The following is a 20,761-nucleotide window of genomic DNA, read 5'->3' as shown; positions in this document are numbered from 1 at the left end:
AGAAAAGAATTTCCTCTTTAGTATTCAGCAGCTAATAAGTACAGGAAGGATTAAGATTTTTTAATAGAATTAATTTACAAATATGTTTAACTTTCTGCCACCAGTTGATTTAAAAGAAAAAAGGTTTTCACCGGAGTACCCCTTTAAACAGATTTGTAAATTTCTTCTATTAAAAAATCTTTACCCTTCCAGTACATATCAGCTGCTGTATGCTCCACAGGAAGTGCTTTTCTTTTTTAATTTCCTTTCTGTCTGACCACAGTGCTCTCTGCTGACCCCTCTGTCCATGTCAGGAACTGTCCAGAGTAGGAGCATAACTGCCCATAGCAAACATATGCTGCCCTGGACAGTTCCTTAGACAGACAGAGGTGTCAGCAGAGAGCACTGTGGTCAGACAGAAAATACATTTAAAAAGAAAATAACTTCCTGTGGAGAATACAGCAGCTGATAAGTACAGTCAGACAGTCATAATTCTATAGTCCAGATCCTTCTCTCCTACCACCAGCTGTCGGGGGGAGTCTGGAGGCCTCCATATACATTTAACAGTCAGTCAGTCCTTCCAAAATTGGTGGATTCTTTGAACCTTTTACTAAAGTGTATGGGGGGGAATCAAAAGTCGGTGAGCACAGATCCAAAAAGCACGAATTAAAAAATTTAAAAAGGGGTACTCCGCTGCTCAGCGCTTGGAACAAACTGTTCCGAATACTGGCACCGGGAGCCTGTGATGTCATAGCCCCGCCCCCTCATGATGTCACGCCCTGCCCCCTCAATGCAAGTCTACGGGAGGGGGGGTGACGCTGTCACGCCCCCTCCCATAAACTTGCATTGAGGGGGCGGGGTGTGACATCATGAGGGAGCAGGGCTATGACATCACGAGCTCCCGGCACCAGCGTTCAGAACGGTTTGTTCCAAACGCTGAGCAGCGGAATACCCCTTTAAAGGGGGTACTCCCATGGAAAACTTTTTTTTATTTTATTTTTTTTTAAATCAACTGGTGCCAGAAAGTTAAACAGATTTGTAAATTACTTCTATTAAAAAATCTTAATCCTTCCAGTACTTATCTGCTGAATACTACAGAGGAAATTATTTTCTTTTTGGAACACAGTGCTCTCTGCTGACATCTCTGTCCATTTTAGGAACTGTCCAGAGCAGCATATATTTTCTATGGGGATTTTCTCTTACTCTGGACAGTTCTTAAAATGGACAGAGATGCCAGCAGAGAGCACTGTGGTCATGATGTCAGCAGAGAGCTCTGTGCTCCAAAAGGAAAACGATTTCCTCTGTAGTATTCAGCAGCTGATAAGTACTGGAAGGATTAAGATTTTTTAATAGAAGTGATTTACAAATCTGTTTAACTTTCTGGCACTAGTTGATTTAAAAAAAATAAAAAAATTAATTAAAAAAAGGTTTCCCCAGGAGTACCCCTGAATTCACATACTGACGATCCGCTCATGGCAAATCCAATGGGAGTGAGCAGTGTGAACATGTGACAGATTTACCACAGAAGTTCAGGTTGTTTCATATTTAGCTTGTCTAGTCTAACTTTGCCCCATCTACTATTCGGCTTTTGGGCTCGTTTACACTGCGGACATTCAGCTGGCTGAGTATATACACTTGCAGCAGGAGTCGCCATAGCCGTGGGGACGAGAGCTGTTGGCTGTCTGGGTATGCTGGGGGTTGTAGTTCTGTAACATCTGGAGGTCCAAGGCTTAGAGACCACTGCACTTGGACAGTATTAGTAAATTTGCCCCATTATACAGTATGTTCCCCAAAAAAGTGTCATTAAAAACCAATCTCTCATATAGCTACATGAATAGGATTCCTCAATGTGCAGCGCTGAGGTCACTTCTGGAGGACTCCAGGAGACTGAACACGTTACTGATGTGCGATTCCTAAATACCCGACCCCCAATGTCATCTACAGGCGCAGAGAGGGTATGTGCCAACCGCACGATGAACCCAACAAACACTAAAGTCACATTCAGACATATTTTGTGCCAAAAACTAGGAGGACACCAGTCAGAACAAAGCAGGGAAACCTCCTGCAAACAAATCCGTGTTATGGCCCCAACCCCCTACTGGGTTATATTATGGTAACGCCCGGACCCCTTGAGGTTCTACTAATATCCCACGGAGATCTCTGTTTGGTTTAGTAGAACGGCCAAGAGTCCAGATGTTGCAGCCTTAGGTCCCATTCACATCGCGTTCACCATCTCAGACTAAGATTATGCCTTAGTGGCTTGTAAATAATGTGTATACAGGCGTAAAACCGAGGCTGAAGGACACTCATGCTCAGTCACTATCCCTATTCTCCTACTGATATGAATAAGGACACACATGCTCAGTCCCTGCCTGTAACCATGTATTGAACTGCAGCTGTAGGACACACATGCTCGGTCCCTGCCCATAACCATGTATTGAACTGCAGCTGGAGGACACACATGCTCAGTCCCTGTCCCCATCCACCTACTGAGCTGAGGCTGGAGGACACACATGCACAGTCCCTCTCCCCATCCACCTACTGAGCTGAGGCTGGAGGACACACATGCACAGTCCCTGTCCCCATCCACCTACTGAGCTGAAGCTGGAGGACACACATGCTCAGTCACTGTCCCCATCCACCTATTGAGCTGAGGCTGGAGGACACACATGCTCAGTCCCTGTCCCCATCCACCTACTGAGCTGAGGCTGGAGGACACACATGCACAGTCCCTGTCCCCATCCACCTACTGAGCTGAGGCTGGAGGACACACATGCTCAGTCCCTGTCTCCATCCACCTACTGAGCTGAGGCTGGAGGACACACATGCTCAGTCCCTGTCTCCATCCACCTACTGAGCTGAGGCTGGAGGACACACATGCACAGTCCCTGTCCCCATCCACCTACTGAGCTGAGGCTGGAGGACACACATGCTCAGTCACACCCACACAGCCAGATCTGTACATACTAATCCTCTGTTCACTGCAGGGCACCAATAAAAAGATATATACTGTATATTTTTCCCTGCTTGCCAAGAAAAGACCAGAGCATCTACAGTATTATGACAGCATATCTGAGAGACTATATTGTCAGCTGCCAGAGGGGGAAGGAGAGCAATTCTGCTCAGAGCTCTCCCAAGCAGCACCAAGGGCACTCATAGAAACATGAATAATAGAAACACTAGACTTTAGTAAGGTGAGATTTAAAGAAACCAAAAATTATTTTACCCCTAGAACAGCAGGACCAAGCAAGGACTAACAACAATTTATATAGACACTTTCCACCAAAAAGAAATTAAAAAAGGGAACTCTGGTGGAAACAAGTAAAAAACAAATGTTTTAAAATCAACTGGTGGCAGAAAGTTAAACAGATTTGTAAATTACTTCTATTAAAAAATATTAATCCTTCCAGTACTTATTAGTTGCTATATAAAACAGAGAAATTTGTTAATTTCTATTCTGTCTGACCACAGTGCTCTCTGCTGCCACCTCTGTCCATGTCAGGAACTGTCCAGAGTAGAATCATATCCCCATAGGAAACCTCTCCTGCTCTGAACAGTTCCTGACATGGACATAGGTGTCAGTAGAGAGCACTGTGGTCAGACTGGAAAGAACTTCACAAATTTCTCTGTAGTATACAGCAGCTGATAAGTACTGGAAGAATTAAGATTTTTAAATAGAAGTGATTGACAAATATGTTTAACTTTCTTGCACCAGTTGATTTGGAAAAAAAAAATTCCCCCACTGGAGTTCCCCTTTAACCCCTTCATGACCCAGCCCATTTACACCTTAGGACCAGGCCATTTTTTGCACATCTGACCACTGTCACTTTAAACATTAATAACTCTGGAATGCTTTTACTTATCATTCTGATTCCGAGATTGTTTTTTCGTGACATATTCTACTTTATGTTATTGGTAAAATTTCACTGATATTTGCATCCTTTCTTGGTAAAAAAAAATCTAAAAATGTCATGAAAATTTAGCATTTTTCTAACTTTGAAGCTCTCTGCTTGTGAGGAAAATAGACAAATCAAATAAATTATATATTGATTCACATATACAATATGTCTACTTTGTGTTTACATCATAAATTTGACGAGTTTTTACTTTTGGAAGACACCAGAGGGCTTCAAAGTTCAGCAGCAATTTTCCAATTTTTCACAACATTTTCAAAATCGGAATTTTTCAGGGACCAGTTCAGGTTTGAAGTGGATTTGAAGGGTCTTCATATTAGAAATACCCCATAAATGACCCCATTATAAAAACTACACCCCCCCAAAGTATTCAAAATGACATTCAGTAAGTGTGTTAACCCTTTAGGTGTTTCACAGGAATAGCAGCAAAGTGAAGGAGAAAATTCACAATCTTCATTTTTTACACTTGCATGTTCTTGTAGACCCAATTTTTGAATTTTTACAAGGGGTAAAAGGAGAGAAATCACCCTAAAATTTGTAACCCAATTTCTCTGGAGTAAGCACATACCTGATATGTCTATGTCAAGTGTACGGCGGGCGCAGTAGAGGGCTCAGAAGGGAAGGAGCGACAATGGGATTTTGGAGAGTGAGTTTTTCTGAAAGGGTTTTGGGGGGGCATGTCCCATTTAGGAAGCCCCTATGGTGCCAGAACAGTGGACCCCCCCACATGTGACCCCATTTTGGAAACTACACCCCTCATGGAATTTAATAAGGGGTGCAGTGAGCATTTACCCCCCACTGGCATTTGACAGATATTGGAAACAGTGGACTGTGCAAATCAAAAATTGTATTTTTCATTTTCACAGACCACTGTTCCAAAAATCTGTCATACACCTGTGGGGTGTAAATGCTCACTGCACCCCTTATTACATTCCGTGAGGGGTGTAGTTTCCAAAATGGGGTCACATATGGATATTTATTGTTTTGCGTTTATGTCAGAACTGCTGTAACAATCAGCCACCCCTGTGCAAATCGCCTCAAATCTACATGGTGCACTCTCCCTTCTGAGCCTTGTTGTGCGCCCCCAGAGCACTTTGCGCCCACATATGGGGTATCTCCGTACTCAGGAGAAATTGCATTACAAATTTAGAGGGTCTTTTTTCCATTTTACCTCTTGTGGAAATGAAAAGTATAGGGCAACATCAGCATGTCAGTGTAAAAAAATTTAATTTTTATACACTAACATGCTGGTGTAGACCCCAACTTCACCTTTTCATAGGGGTTAAAGAAGAAAATACCCCCCAAAATTTGTAAGGCAATTTCGACCAAGTACTGAAATACCCCATATGTGTCCCAAAACTATTGCCCTGAAATACGACAGGGCTTCAAAGTGAGAGCGCCATGCGCATTTGAGGCCTAATATAGTGATCTGCATAGGCTTGGACATAGGGGTATTCTACGCCAGTGATTCCCAAACACGGTGCCTCCAGCTGTTGCAAAACTCCCAGCATGCCTGGACAGTCAATGACTGTCTGGCAATACTGGGAGTTGTTGTTTTGCAACAGCTGGAGGCTCCGTTTTGGAAACAGTAGCGTACCAGACGTTTTTCATTTTTTGGGGGGAGGGGGGCTGTGTAGGGGTATGTGTATATGTAGTGTTTTTTACTTTTTATTTTAGGTTAGTGTTAGTGTTAGTGTAGTGTTTTTAGGGTACAGTCACATGGGCAGAGGTTCATAGCAAGTTTGCCGCTGGGAGTTTGAGCTGCAGCGCCAAATTTGCGCCATCTCAAACTTGCAGCACTCACTGTAAACCTCCGCCCATGTGAGTATACCCTGTACATTCACATTGGGGGGAGGGGGCAAACATCCAGCTGTTGCAAAACTACAACTCCGAGGATGCCCTTTGGCTGTCCGTGCATGCTGGGAGTTGTATTTATATAACAGCTGAAGGCACACTGGTTGCAAAACACTTGAAAGTTTATTACTTAACTTAGTGTTTCCAAACCAGTGTGCCTCCAGCTGTTGCAAAACTACAACTCCCAGCATGCAGGGACACTTAGTAGAGCGGTGTGTGTCCAGATCCCCGTGATCGGGACTCACACACCGCGCTGCTAAGTATTCTCATAGCGAAACGCTGCTATCAGCTAGTCAGATTTGACTAGCTCATAGCAGCGATCGCTGGGGGTGGGGGTGGGGGATGAAACCCCCCGTGGTCACATGGTAAGATGGCTGGATATCAGTGATAGCCACCATCTTACCGGGCACTGCGGGATGCCGCGAGTAGCGACAAAAATGTTCATGACGTACAGGTATGTCATAGGTCGAGAAGGGGTTAAATGTAAAAAGATAAATAAAAATATATATTAAATAAGAAAAGAAATAAATTAATTAATTAATTAATTAATTAAATGAAAACTTAAATATATATCACAGACAGATGTAAGGAGCTTTCACAGTAGGGATCTAAGGCAGAGTTTCCCAACCAAGGTATGATGTTCTGCAGCTACTGCGGCATGTATGATGAGGTTCTGCAGCTTAGATGTGTATGATGATGTTCTGCAGCAGCTGAGATGTGTATGATGTTCTGCAGCAGCTGACGTGTGTATGATGATGTTCTGCACCAGCTGACGTGTGTATGATGATGTTCTGCAGCAGCTGAGATGTGTATGATGATGTTCTGCAGCAGCTGAGATGTGTATGATGTTCTGCAGCAGCTGATGTGTGTATGATGATGTTCTGCAGCAGCTGACGTGTGTATGATGACGATCTGCACCAGCTGAGATGTATATGATGATGATCTGCAGCAGCTGAGATGTGTATGATGTTCTGCAGCAGCTGATGTGTGTATGATGATGTTCTGCAGCAGCTGACGTGTGTATGATGATGATCTGCACCAGCTGAGATGTGTATGATGATGTTCTGCAGCAGCTGAAGTGTGTATGATGATGATCTGCACCAGCTGAGATGTGTATGATGATGTTCTGCAGCAGCTGAGATGTGTATGATGATGTTCTGCAGCAGCTGATGTGTGTATGATGATGATCTGCACCAGCTGAGATGTGTATGATGATGTTCTGCAGCAGCTGTGATGTGTATGATGATGTTCTGCAGCAGCTGAGATGTGTATGATGATGATCTGCACCAGCTAAGATGTGTATGATGATGATCTGCACCAGCTGAGATGTGTATGATGATGTTCTGCAGCAGCTGAGATGTGTATGATGATGTTCTGCAGCAGCTGAGATGTGTATGATGATGTTCTGCAGCAGCTGAGATGTGCATGATGTTCTGCACCAGCTGACGTGTGTATGATGATGTTCTACACCAGCTGACGTGTGTATGATGATGTTCTGCAGCAGCTGAGATGTGTTTGATGAGGTTCTGCAGCAGCTGATGTGTATGATGATGTTATGATCTGCAGCAGTTTAGCTGTGTAGTATGATGTTCTGCAGCTGCTGAAGTGTGTATTATGAGGTTCAGGTAGGGAAATGTATAATGTACACTGCAGCTGCTGAAGAACTTCTCTTAAATAGAAGTCTGTATGCCAGTCAGGGGTTTACACACAAGAGGAAGCGTTTAGCAGAAGTCATTTTTGACGGCTTCTTCAGATAGATGAGCGGCTACCTAGATCAGTGTTTCCCAACCAGGGTGCCTTCAGCTGTTGCAAAACTACAACTCCCAGCATGCCCGGACAGCCGAAGGCTGTCCGGGCATGCTGGGAGCTGTAGTTTTGCAACAGCTGGAGGCACCCTGGTTGGAAAAACACATTTGAGATGCCTGGCCCATCGCCTGTCAGACAGAGCCGCACTATGGCCGCATGCACGAGGCCTCCCCATATCTTTATGTAGGTTTTTTTTGTGAAGACAAAAGACAAAATCCCATTAGAAAGAGAACGTGTGGGCGGATGAAAGAGTCAGATCGTATATAATGGTAGTAAGAAGCGTTCCGCTTGTTTTTATATATTACTAGCAACGTTTTGAGTTATATTCCAGGTATAACTAGGGTATCCTACAGGTGAGACACTCACCAATCACAAGAGCAGATTGGCAGCATGCATAGGACATGTCTGGAAGACCCAATCCATTCAGTGGTCTCCAAACTGTGGACCTCCAGCTGTTGCAAAACTACAACTCCCATCATGCATGGACCACCAAAGGCTAACCTCATGACAGTTTCAACTGAAGCATTCACAGATGTAGCAGAGTTGAATTTGTCATTAACACCTTAAAGCGGTACTCCGGTACAAACCTTTTATTTTTATTTTTGTCAAATCAACTAGTTACAGAAAGTTAAACAGATTTGTAAATTACTTCTATATAAAAATCTTAATCCTTCCAGTACTTATCAGCTGCTGTATGCACCAGAGGAAGTTGTGTCGTTCTTTCCAGTCTGACCACAGTGCTCTCTGCTGACACCTCTGTCCCTGTCAGGGACTGTCCAGAGCAGCATATGTTTGCTATGGGGATTTGCTCCTACTCTGGACAATTCCTGACATGGAGTACCCCTTTAAAGGGGTACTCCACTGGAAAAATTTTAGTTTTTTAATCAACTGGTGCCAGAAAGTTAAACAGATTTGTAAATTACTTCTATTAAAAATGCTTAATCCTTCCAGTACTTATCAGCTGATGTTTGCTCCACAGGAAGTTCTTTTCTTTTTAAATTTCCTTTCTGCCGGACCACAGTGCTCTCTGCTGACACCTCTGTCCGTGTCAGGAAGTGTCTAGAGTAAGAGCAAATCCCCATAGAAAACCTCTCCTGCTCTGGACAGTTCCTAAAATGGACAGAGGTGTCAGCAGAGAGCACTGTGGTCAGACTGAAAGGAAATTCAAAAATAAAAGAACTTCCTGTGGATCTTATCAGCAGCTGTTAAGTACTGGAAAGATTAAAGGGGTACTCCGGTGGAAATTATTATTTATTTTTTAAATCAACTGGTGCCAGAAAGTTAAACAGATTTGTAAATTACTTCTATTAAAAAAAATCTTAATCCTTCCAGTACTTATCAGCTGCTGAATACTACAGAGGAAATTCTTTTCTTTTTGGAACACAGAGCTCTCTGCTGACATCACAAGCACAGTGCTCTCTGCTGACATCTCTGTCCATTTTAGGAACTGTCCAGAGCCGCATATGTTTTCTATGGGGATTTTCTCCTACTCTGTACAGTTCTTAAAATGGACAGAGATGTCAGCAGAGAGCACTGTGGTCATGATGTCAGCATAAAGCTCTGTGTTCAAAAAAGAAAATAATTTCCTATGTGGTACTCAGCAGCTAATAAGTACTGGAAGGATTAAGATTTTTTAATAGAAGTAAATTAGAAATCTGTTTAACTTTCTGGCACCAGTTCATTTAAAAAAAATAAAAAAAATGTTTTGCACTGGAGTACCCCTTTAACTACAGGACAACATCATAATCTACCAGATCCCTCCCTTCCCCAATATATATATATATATATATACACACACACACACACACACACACACCTCTCCTGACGCTGTGTTTGCACATTGCGTTTCTTATTTTTTTATTTTTTTTTTAAGTAGTTGCTGTGATCATCCCCAAATCATGGCAAAAATATTGTGCCGTAAGTGTGCAAAATATGGTAAAAACTTGTAATTTTTACCAAGATTTTGAAAAACACAACAATCAAAATGTGTGGAAAATGCAGTAAAACAGCCTAAAGACTTCATATCTTCATAAAACAACTCAACTGTGATTATAGGTCAAGTCTATTTCTCCTCATGACGATATTTCTCGACAAAAATGCACTTTGAGTAGGAAAACGCATGAAAACTGCATGTAATGTGAACTGTCACCAACCTACTTGTGAGTCTAATGAGTTCCCCTGTGTGACCTCCAGTACCAGCAGTCTGAGGAGATGATCAGGTGCAGTGATCAAACACCCCAGCCTCTGGGAAATGAAGGCAGAATTATCTAGTCATTTCAGAGATTCTGTGTGCATCCAAATGGAGCCTATCCCATGCCTGCCACATTAGCTAACACAGGTAAGGAAAAGGCATACACAAGAACCTATGCTGCACTATATAAGCAAAAAATAATAATCTGGAGTGCTTCTTTAAAGGGGTACTTTCGTGGAAAACTTTTTTTTCAAACCGTTGCCAGAAAGTTAAACAGATTTGTAAATTACTTCTCTTTTTGAATTTCCTTTCAGTCTGACCACAGTGCTCTCTGCTGACACCTTTGTCCATGTCAGGAACTGTCCAGAGCAGAAGAGGTTTGCAATGGGGATTTTCTCCTGCTCTGGACAGTTCCTGACATGCACAAAGGTGTCAACAGAGAGCACTGTGGTCAGAATGGAAAGAACTACACAACTTCCTCTGGAGCATACAGCAGCTGACACGTACTGGAAGGATTAAGATTTTTAAATAGAAGTAATTTACAAATCCGTTTAAAGGGTTATCCAGGAAAAAAAACCTTTTTTTTTTTATAGATCAACTGGCTCCAGAAAGTTAAACAGATTTGTAAATTACTTCTATGAAAAAATCTTAATCCTTTCAGTACTTATGAGCTGCTGAAGTTGAGGTGTTCTTTTCTGTCTAAGTGCTCTCTGATGACACGTGTCTCGGGAAACGCCCAGTTTAGAAGCAAATCCCCATAGCAAACCTTTTCTACTCTGTGCAGTTCCTGAGACAAGCAGAGATATCAGCAGAGAGCACTGTTGCCAGACAGAAAAGAACAACTCAACTTCAGCAGCTGATAATTATTGAAAGGATTAAGATTTTTAAATAGAAGTAATTTACAAATCTGTTTAACTTTCTGGAGCCGGTTGATATAAAAAAACAAAAGTTTTTTTTTCCTGGAATACCCCTTTAACTTTCTTGAACCAGTTGATTCGAAAAAAAAAAAAATTCTACCGGAGTACCTCTTCAAAGGGGTACTCTGCTGCTCAGCGTTTGGAACAAACTGTTCTGAATGCCGGCGTCGGGAGTGTGTGACATCATAGCCCTGCCCCCTCATGACATCACGTCCTGCCTCCTCAATGCAAGTCTATGGGAGGGTGCGTGACATACGTCACGCCCCCTCCCATAGACTTGCATTGAGGGGGCGGGTGTGACGTCATGAGGGGGCGGGGCTATGACGTCACAAGCTCCCTGCTCCAGCGTTCGGAACAGTTTGTTCCAAACGCTGAGCAACGGAGTACCCCTTTAAAAGGGGTACTCCGGTGAAATGTTTTTTTTTTTTTTTTAATCAACTGGTGCCAGAAAGTTAAACAGATTTGTAAATTACTTCTATTAAAAAATCTTAATCCTTCCTGTACTTATTAGCTGCTGAATACTACAGCGGAAATTATTTCCTTTTTGAAACACAGAGCTCTCTGCTGACATCACGAGCACGGTGCTCTCTGCTGACACCTCTGTCCATTTTATGAACTGTCCAGAGCAGCATATGTTTGCTATGAGGATTTCCTTTTACCCTGGACAGTTCCTAAAATGGACAGAGATGTCAGCAGAGAGCACTGTGCTCGTGATGTCAGCAGAGAGCTCTGTGTTTCAAAAAGAAAAGCATTTCCTCTGTAGTATTCGGCAGCTAATAAGTACTGGAAGGATTAAGATTTTTTAATAGAAGTCATTTACAAATCTGTTTAACTTTCTGGCACCAGTTGATATATAAAAAAAAAAAAAATAGTTTTTCACCGGAGTACCCCTTTAATTGATTTAATGATTTAAATAATGTAAATTTACCTGCACGCACACACGACCTCTGCTCTGCTACATCTAACAATCAGAGCCGCGTCGCAAAGTAATAAAATACAACCGGTCACTTACACAGAACGGCCACCGCTCCGGACTCAAACATCAGACATTCCTCCTTGTTTCGGGCCTCCACAATGAGGCTGAACGGAGGCGGATCCAGCTTGTGGAAGATCCGGTATCCTTTACTGAACGCCATGTTGTGCTGGACTGGGAAATACCACCTGAAAGAGACAAGTGCGCGTCAGACCGGTAGGGTAGGGGTTAATTTCACAGCGCAGGAACCTCCCTCACATGCATGGGGTGCAGCCTGTCTGCAGATCGGAGGTGGATTTACATCAAAATCCGCCCAGGTTAGATCTCTGCTTGCAGTCAGTGAACTAAACCGTTGTTGTTTCCATGGACCGGCTGCTCTGGATGACACAAGGACAGATAGAATACACAATTCTCTTCAGTCTCAAATACTGAACAACTATGGGGGGGGGGGGGGCAGTCATCAGAAGTCTTCATTTATTTTCTATATTTTTTTAAATATTTTATTAAGCAGAACTTTGTCGCATTCTTTTGCAAACTTTTTTTATTTATTTATTTATTTTTTTAAATGCGGCTTTTCCACCATCCTTCGATTCTTTTTGGAAAGCGATCTACCTTAGACTATTGTGCTAATGAGGGCTGCAGTGGTTAGGCAGTGATCGAAAGCCACAATTTGAAATTGTCGCATCTTTTGTTGCACACAGTCGCAATTTTTGCCTGTAGAAAAACACTTACCCCTAAGCACTTTATTTTATTTATTTTTTCCACATTCTTGCATTAAGTAAAGGGTTTACCCCAGGTTAAATAAAAGAAAAGAAAAAATTAAATTAAAAAAAAAAAAATATATATATATATATATATATATATATATATATATATATATATATAAAAAAGAAAATATAAAATATAAAAAAATATAAATATATAAAATAAAATATAAAAAAGAAAATATATATATATATCTATCTATCTCTCTCATATATATATATATATATATATATATATATATATATATATATATACACACACACACACACACAGCCTAGCATGGTCTAGGAGTAATAATGTAAAAAAAATTAGAAAATAAATAAAAAAAATTATATATACATACACACAAATACACATATATATCTTTTATTTTATTTTTTTTTTAAAGGCCTCACATGCAGTAAGCCTTTTTTTCCTTTTTTCTGTGAAGCCTTTTTTCCCTTTTTTCTTTTCTTTTAAGCATTTTCCTTTGGGTGATAAGGGGCCGGTATTGGATTTTTACCAAATTCATCATTCTACATCGGACACTGATAAAATTGCCGGACCTGCGCCCAGGAAGATTTTGGGTAAAAAAGAACAAGCAAAGATTGATGAATTCCCTCTTATGTCTCCATTCCGGGCATGCTGGGAGTTGTAGTTATGCACCAGCTGAAAGCACCCTGGTTGGTAAACACTGATCTAGGTAGCTGCTCATCTATCTGAAGAAGCCGTCAAAAATGACTTCTGCAAAACGCTTCCTCTTCTGTGTAAACCCCTGACTGGCATACAGACTTCTATTCAAGAGAAGTTCTTCAGCAGCTGCAGTGTACATTATACATTTCCCTACCTGAACCTCATAATACACACTTCAGCAGCTGCAGAACATCATACTACACAGCTAAACTGCTGCAGATCATCATACACACCTCAGCTGCAGCAGAACATCATCATACACACGTCAGCTGCTGCAGAACATCATCATACACACGTCAGCTGCTGCAGAACATCATCATACACACGTCAGCTGCTGCAGAACATCATCATACACACGTCAGCTGCTGCAGAACATCATCATACACACCTCAGCTGCTGCAGAACATCATCATACACACCTCAGCTGCTGCAGAACATCATCATACACACGTCAGCTGCTGCAGAACATCATCATACACACGTCAGCTGCTGCAGAACATCATCATACACACGTCAGCTGCTGCAGAACATCATCATACACACCTCAGCTGCTGCAGAACATCATCATACACACCTCAGCTGCTGCAGAACATCATCATACACACCTCAGCTGCTGCAGAACATCATCATACACACGTCAGCTGCTGCAGATCATCATCATACACACGTCAGCTGCTGCAGATCATCATCATACACACGTCAGCTGCTGCAGATCATCATCATACACACGTCAGCTGCTGCAGATCATCATCATACACACGTCAGCTGCTGCAGATCATCATCATACACACGTCAGCTGCTGCAGAACATCATCATACACACCTCAGCTGCTGCAGAACATCATCATACACACCTCAGCTGCTGCAGAACATCATCATACACATCTCAGCTGCTGCAGAACATCATCATACACACCTCAGCTGCTGCAGAACATCATCATACACACCTCAGCTGCTGCAGAACATCATCATACACATCTCAGCTGCTGCAGATCATCATACACATCTCAGCTGCTGCAGAACATCATCATACACAGCTCAGCTGCTGCAGAACATCATACACATCTAAGCTGCCACCGAACCTTATAATACACACTTCAGCTGCTGCAGAATCTCATACTACACACCTCAGCTGCTGCAGAACTTCTTAATACTGCATATTGCACTCTGCAGCTGCTACAGTACATCATAATACACATCCTAGCAGCTGCAGAACATCATCATACACAACTCAGCTGCTGCAGAACATCATTGGGAATTGTAATGCCCAGCTGCTACAGAACATCATAAAACATCCTAACTGCTGCAGAACATCATCATACAAACCTCAGTTGCTGCAAAACCTCATAATACACACCGCAACTGCTGCAGAACCTCATAGTACACACCGCAACTGCTGCAGAACCTCATAGTCTACCCCCATACTGTCCAGTTATATATTTACCTCAGATTGTGGCTTTTTAACAATCAAAATGGTCTAACATCTATCTCATGACTATGATTATCAAGATATCGCGATAGAGGGAACCATATCACAACAGGGACCAGCGAGTCATGGCAGGCAGAGAGGGTCGGTCACCATGTCAGTCAGGAGGAGCGCAGTGTCATGCTCTGACTGTCACGACATAAGTCAAGGCGTCGTGACAGTGGGGTAAAGGGCCTGGACCATCCTATATGATGACAGCTGACAGCACGGCGCCCGGCAGGGGGAGGAGCGCCGGTCATCGTAGTCATACACCGGGGAGGGCGGGGATGCCGGGGCCGTATACTTACCGCTGCCCGGAGACGTCCGCTGCTCCCGGCGATCACCGCGCACTGACGGCTCCTCGGCCGCGGGAGCGCGCTCGCAAGGTAACAGGAGCAAGGGCGCGCGCTTTCCCCGCCCTCGCCCAACCCAAACCGCGCCCCCTCACCTATCCCCTCTTAGCCCAAAAGCGACAGAGATCAAGATGTCCCCGCCCACAAATGGTATCGGTCACGCCTGCACGTTTGACGCTTTTCCGCACAGGAAAAACGTCAAGCAGCAGCGGCCGCCATTTTTGATAAGGGCATCGGCTGATTTTGCCAGATGCCGGATCCGCCCGAATGAGGAACAAGAGCAAAGATACGAGATCCGGTTTGCGTTGCCGTTTCCAATACTGCAATATAATCCCTCTACTACCTACTATTGGAAATTAACGCGATGTGGTTAAAAACCGCAACGCAACCGGATCGTGTGTATTCACCCTAAAAGTCAAGCAGATGATCTGCTCCTACTTAGCTATGGGTGTACCTACAGAGAGGATGGTGTGAGGGTGTTCTGTAGAATTGTTCTGTTTATAGCACTAATTTCCAGTATATCACCAGATATTGTTGGCATGCTGGGAGTTGTAGTTTTGCAGCAGCTGGAGACACATTGTTTGGAAAACACTGGTTTCCTCAACCTCCCTTAGGCTCTGGTCACATTCCTCCCTGATTGTTATTTTCAGCCATAAATTATTATTTTTTTTATGTAATAACAGCTGTAAAAAAAACAGTAAAACATTTTTTTTTCCATCTTCAAATTTCGTCCATTTTTGACTAAAAATGTGTTTAAAGGGGTACTCCGGTGAATTAACCCAATATATTTATTGCTCAGGGAGGGACTCGGTTAAAAAATAAATTAAAAAATTAATAAAAAAACCTTTACCGTCCTTGCTCGTGCACCACCGACAGAAGTACAGAACTCAGTTCTCGGTGTCAGGCGCTTCCAAGCTTTGGTGACGTGGCGGTGCCGGTTAACCAATCAGTGGCTGAGGCAGGACATCACTGTGGCTGCTTATTGAAACAGCAGCCGTGTCACGTCACCAGATCTGTAAGGCTTCTTTCACACTACATAATTACTCCGTTCTCGAAGTTCCGTCAGAAAATCGGCAGTTACAAAATCCTATACGGCCGTTAGAAAATCCCATTATAGTCTATGGGATTTTTCTAATAGCCGTTTTAACCCGTTATAGCCCATTATTAATAACGGCCGTTATTTTGTGACGGAGGATGGTTCATGAACTATTTCTCCTGTTACTATCTTCCGTCACAAAATAACGTCCGTTATTAATAATGGGTTAAAACGGCTTTTGGGATTTTCTAACGGCCGTATAGGATTTTGTGACTGCCGTTTTACTGCCGATTTTCTGACGGAACTTCGAAAACGAAGTCATTATGTAGTGCGAAAGGGGCCTAAGTGTCGGACACCAGGAACTAAGTTATAGGATTTCGGCAACGGTTCAGGAGCAAGGAAAAAAAGAGTATATATATATATATATATATATATTTTTTTTTTTTACTTTGTTCCTCTGCTCTCTGAGCAGATAATACATAGGGTTAGTTCACCAGAGTTCCCCTTTAGCGGCTGTTAAAAGTACGGCCTTACATTCTCTGCTGTCTCAGGAGGTATGGCTGGAACTTGTCTCTGAGCTAAAGCCCCACCCCCTGAGTGATGTCATCACCTCTGGCCAGTCCCTACAGCTAGTGATGAGCGGTAGAGATGAGCGAACTTACAGTCAATTCGATTCGTCACGAACTTCTCGGCTCGGCAGTTTATGACTTATCCTGCATAAATTAGTTCAGCTTTCCAGTGCTCCGATGGGCTGGAAAAGGTGGATACAGTCCTAGGAGACTCTTTCCTAGGAATGTATTCACCTTTTCCAGCCCACCGGAGCACCGGAAAGCTGAACTAATTTATGCAGGAAAAGTCATCAACTGCCGAGCCGAGAAGTTCGTGACGAATCGAATTAACTGTAAGTTCGCTCATCTCTAATGAGCGGCAGGGGCCATATTCGAATTTGTGATATATGGACGAATATTCATCCTTTGTTTGCGAAATTCGCATATTCGCTATGTTTGTTCTTTTTTTTTAATGCAGAAATTCGTAATGAAATTCACATAGTGCGCATGCGCAATTATATCTTTCATCTAAAAGAAGGGCGGGATCAGTGTCCAGTCTGGAAGTTCTGATATTCGCATAAATTCGCATAAAAAAAATGGAATATTCGTCATTACAAATATTTATCACTATATTCGAAATATTCGCTAAATCGCGTAGTGCCGATATTCGCAGTAAAAAATCGCGCTCAACACTACCTACGGCTACAGATCAGAGGCGTAGCTTGTAGCTTCGTTGCCCCATATGCCAATTAATGTACTGCTCTCTTATGGGGCAGATGTGCTTTGGGGCCCCCTTAGGCATCAGGGCCCCGGTACGACTACTACCTCTATAGCTAGGCCCCTAACCACGATCTCCCTGTGATGTATACATATATACAGTAGTCCCTCAAGTTACAATATTAATCGATTCCAGGACGACCATTGTATGTTGAAACCATTGTATGTTGAGACTAGAACTCTATGGAAACCTGGTAATTGGTTCTGAAGCCACCAAAATGTCATCCAAAAATAGGAAAAAGTGAGGATTAAAGAAAAATAAGTAGATAATTAATATAGATAAAGCAAATACTTACATATAAAAGTAATAAAGATCTGCTGGAAGCTGTAAATCACTGTCTATGTCAGTGTTTCCCAACCAGGGTGCCTCCAGCTGTTGCAAAACTACAACTCTCAGCATGCCTGGACAGCCGTTGGCTGTCCGGGCATGCTGGGAGTTGTAGTTTTGCAACAGCTGGAGGCACCCTGGTTGGGAAACAATGGTTTATGTAGAGGACAGGAGCTTCTTCAGGGTCCTATACAGTACACACAGTGTCCCAAATGGAGCCACCCTTACTTGGTGTCCAAAGAAGCAGCCAACCCTGGCACAGGTAAGGAGTAGTACAGAACTTGTAGTTCCTCCCTGTACTGTAGGGGGCGCTACCAGACATCCAGTCAGTGCATGCACTTCAGTAAAATGTCCATTCTGATTGGTCAATTCCTCCAGTTGTGACACATTTCACAGATCTGGACTGTCTGTACATTGTATGTTGAGTCTGGTTTCAAGTTCCAATGGTCCAGAAAAAAAACATTGTATGTTGAAACTATTGTATGTTGAGGCCATTGTACGTTGAGGGATCAATGTGTATTATTTAATAGGACATTTAGGGAAGAATGAGTTATGGTTACAGCATACTGCCTTGTGATGAACAATAGCACAAGCAGAGGAGCAGACAGAGACTGAATACAGCAGGTGCTGCAACCCGCACTGTGCCATAGTCTGCAGTACAATGTTCTGCACAAGATCTGGGCAGGATTGCTGTGGGAGGGGAGTAGACATGGTGGGAGGACTGTGACAAAGAGCTGAGGGAAAACAATGCATTCTGGGAATTGTAGTCCTGGGTGACTGCTCTACTAGGAAGTACAGGACTAAGACCCCCAACAAATAAATAGAGTTTTGGTGGGTTCAGAACTGAAGCACACAGGTCAGCAACGCTATATACCTCTGCTGCATTTCTGTCCTCCAAGATGTCACGGGCTCCATAGACCTAAAGGACGTCTATTTTCTTCTCCCTTATTGCTCCATCAGAGGTTTCTTCTTAATGTCATCATTCACGAAATAGTAAGACCCCTTTAGTTTACTACACTTTTCTTCAGAATCTCCTCTGTAGTGGCCATTCTCAGAAAGAAATGGCGTCACGGTTGTCTCCTACTTAGGCTGGGTTCACACCACGGGGAGGAGTGGTGGGCGGGGCTTAATCACGGCCATATGCGGTTTCCCGACCGTAGGCAAAAACGCGGTCGACCGCGTTTTTGCCTGCGGTAGGGAAACCGCATACGGCCGAAAACGAAGCCGACCGGAGGCTGTGGTTCACTCCGGTCGGCTCATAGACATACATTAAATACGGTTCCCGAATACGGCTGAGTGCGGGCGCCGTGATTAAGCCCCGCCCACCCTCCTCCCAGCCGTATACGGGAACAGTAATGACAAACCGTAGTGTGAACCCAGCCTTAGACATCTTTCCTTACCCTAGGCCAGGTATAGGCAACCTTCGGCACTGCAGATGTTTTGGACTACATCTCCCATGATGCTTTGGCATCATTTTGGCTGAAAGAGCATCATGGGAGATGTAGTCCAAAACATCTGCAGTGCCGAAGGTTGCCTATACCTGGCCTAGGCCATTGTTTCCCAACATTGGTGCCTCCAGCTGTTGCAAAACTACAACTCCCAGCATGCCCGGACAGCCTTCGGCTGTCCGGGCATGCTGGGAGTTGTAGTTTTGCAACAGCTGGAGGCACCCTGTTTGGGAAACACTGCCCTAAGCCTTCTATGAGATGGAAGTCAGTGACCAGACTGCTTTTTCCCTAGTGGAACATTTCTATTCCATGAACTACCTAAAACTGGACCCTGCTCTAATTTTGCAGTGAGATCCCTTCTAGAGAGGAGCGAACTTACAGTAAATTCGATTCGTCACAAACTTCTCAGCTCGGCAGTTGATGACTTTTCCTGCATAAATGAGTTCAGCTTTCCGGTGGGCTGGAAAAGGTGGATACAGTCCTAGGAAAGAGTCTCCTAGGACTGTATCCACCTTTTCCAGCCCACGGGAGCACCTGAAAGCTGAACTAATTTATGCAGGAAAAGATATCAACTGCCGAGCTGAGAAGTTTGTGACGAATCGAATTTACTGTAAGTTCACTCATCTCTAATCCCTTCCAATGAGAAATCCTTCTTTACTACTGTACATTATGGAGGTATGTATCCAGGGGTCAAGTTCTGGGGGGAAAAAAAAGTGCAGGACCTCACCCACGATTTCTACTCAAGGGCCGGTCCTGCAGAACTACTGCTAATGGGATTCCTGTTGCGAAAAAAGTGCAGGAACTCAGTTCCCACGCGTTCCTGCAGGACTTGAGCCCTGTATGTAACAAATGCATCCAAACTAGGCTAAGGAGCCCACGTCCTTCCAGTACTTATTAGCTGTTGAATACTACAGAGGAAATGCTTTTCATTTTGGATTTCTCTTTATGTGACAAAGAGAAATCCAAAATGAAAAGCAGTGCTGACCTCTGCCGTCCATTTTAGGAACTGTCCAGAGCAGGAGAAAATCCCCATAGCAAATATATGCTGCTCTGGACAGTTCCTAAAATGGATGGCAGAGGTCAGCAAAGAGCACTGTGGTCGTGACAGAAGAGAAATCCAAAAAGAAAAGCATTTCCTCTGTAGTATACAGCCCCTAAAAAGTACTGAAAGGATTAAAAAATTTTAACAGAAGTAATTTACAAATCTTTTTAACTTTCTGGCAACCGTTGATTTAAAAAAAAAAAAAAAAAAAAAGTTTTCCATGAGAGTACCCCTTTAATTGAATTAGATAAGGGCCGGGTCCGGCTGGGATACGGGAGCGCCCAGTTTTCGCTCCCCCCCTAGCCGGATCCGATTCCCGTACTGTAAAAATGTAGTGTGAACCCACCCTTAGTCTAATGCCATCCAATCTTGGGGAGCACAGAGCAGTCAGGCTGTACATTCTATTTCTTCCCCATTCAGAAAAGTTCCATAAGGATTTACACAGACATTGCCACTAGAGATGAGCGAATTTACAGTAAATTCGATACGTCACGAACTTCTCGGCTCGGCAGTTGATGACTTTTCCTGCATAAGTTAGTTCAGCTTTCAGGTGCTCCGGTGGGCTGGAAAAGGTGGATACAGTCCTAGGAGACTCTTTCCTAGGACTGTATCCACCTTTTCCATCCCACTGGAGCACCGGAAAGCTGAACTAATTTATGCAGGAAAAGTCATCAACTGCCGAGCTGAGAAGTTC

At 43.3% G+C, this 20,761-nt stretch overlaps 1 protein-coding gene across 8 annotated transcripts in view; it reads right to left on the bottom strand.

Moving 5' to 3' along the window:
- SYNJ1 (synaptojanin 1) overlaps positions 1-14,974 on the bottom strand; it is a 145,429-nt gene extending 130,455 nt beyond the window's left edge. For all 8 annotated transcript variants that reach the window (XM_056559478.1, XM_056559479.1, XM_056559482.1 and 5 more), the window contains exons 1-2: positions 14,844-14,974; positions 11,674-11,822 (exon numbers count right to left, since the gene is read on the bottom strand). In XM_056559478.1, the coding sequence (XP_056415453.1) occupies positions 11,674-11,797 (124 nt within the window). In that variant the 5' untranslated portion in view covers positions 11,798-11,822; positions 14,844-14,974. The remainder of the gene's footprint in view (positions 1-11,673; positions 11,823-14,843) is intronic.
- Positions 14,975-20,761: the final 5,787 nt, after the last annotated feature.

The sequence above is a fragment of the Hyla sarda genome, chromosome 2, assembly GCF_029499605.1.
Source record: "Hyla sarda isolate aHylSar1 chromosome 2, aHylSar1.hap1, whole genome shotgun sequence".
Classification (NCBI taxonomy): domain Eukaryota; kingdom Metazoa; phylum Chordata; class Amphibia; order Anura; family Hylidae; genus Hyla; species Hyla sarda.
The sequence above is the reverse complement of the archived record's forward strand: the minus strand, read 5'-3'. Positions and strand labels throughout refer to the sequence as shown.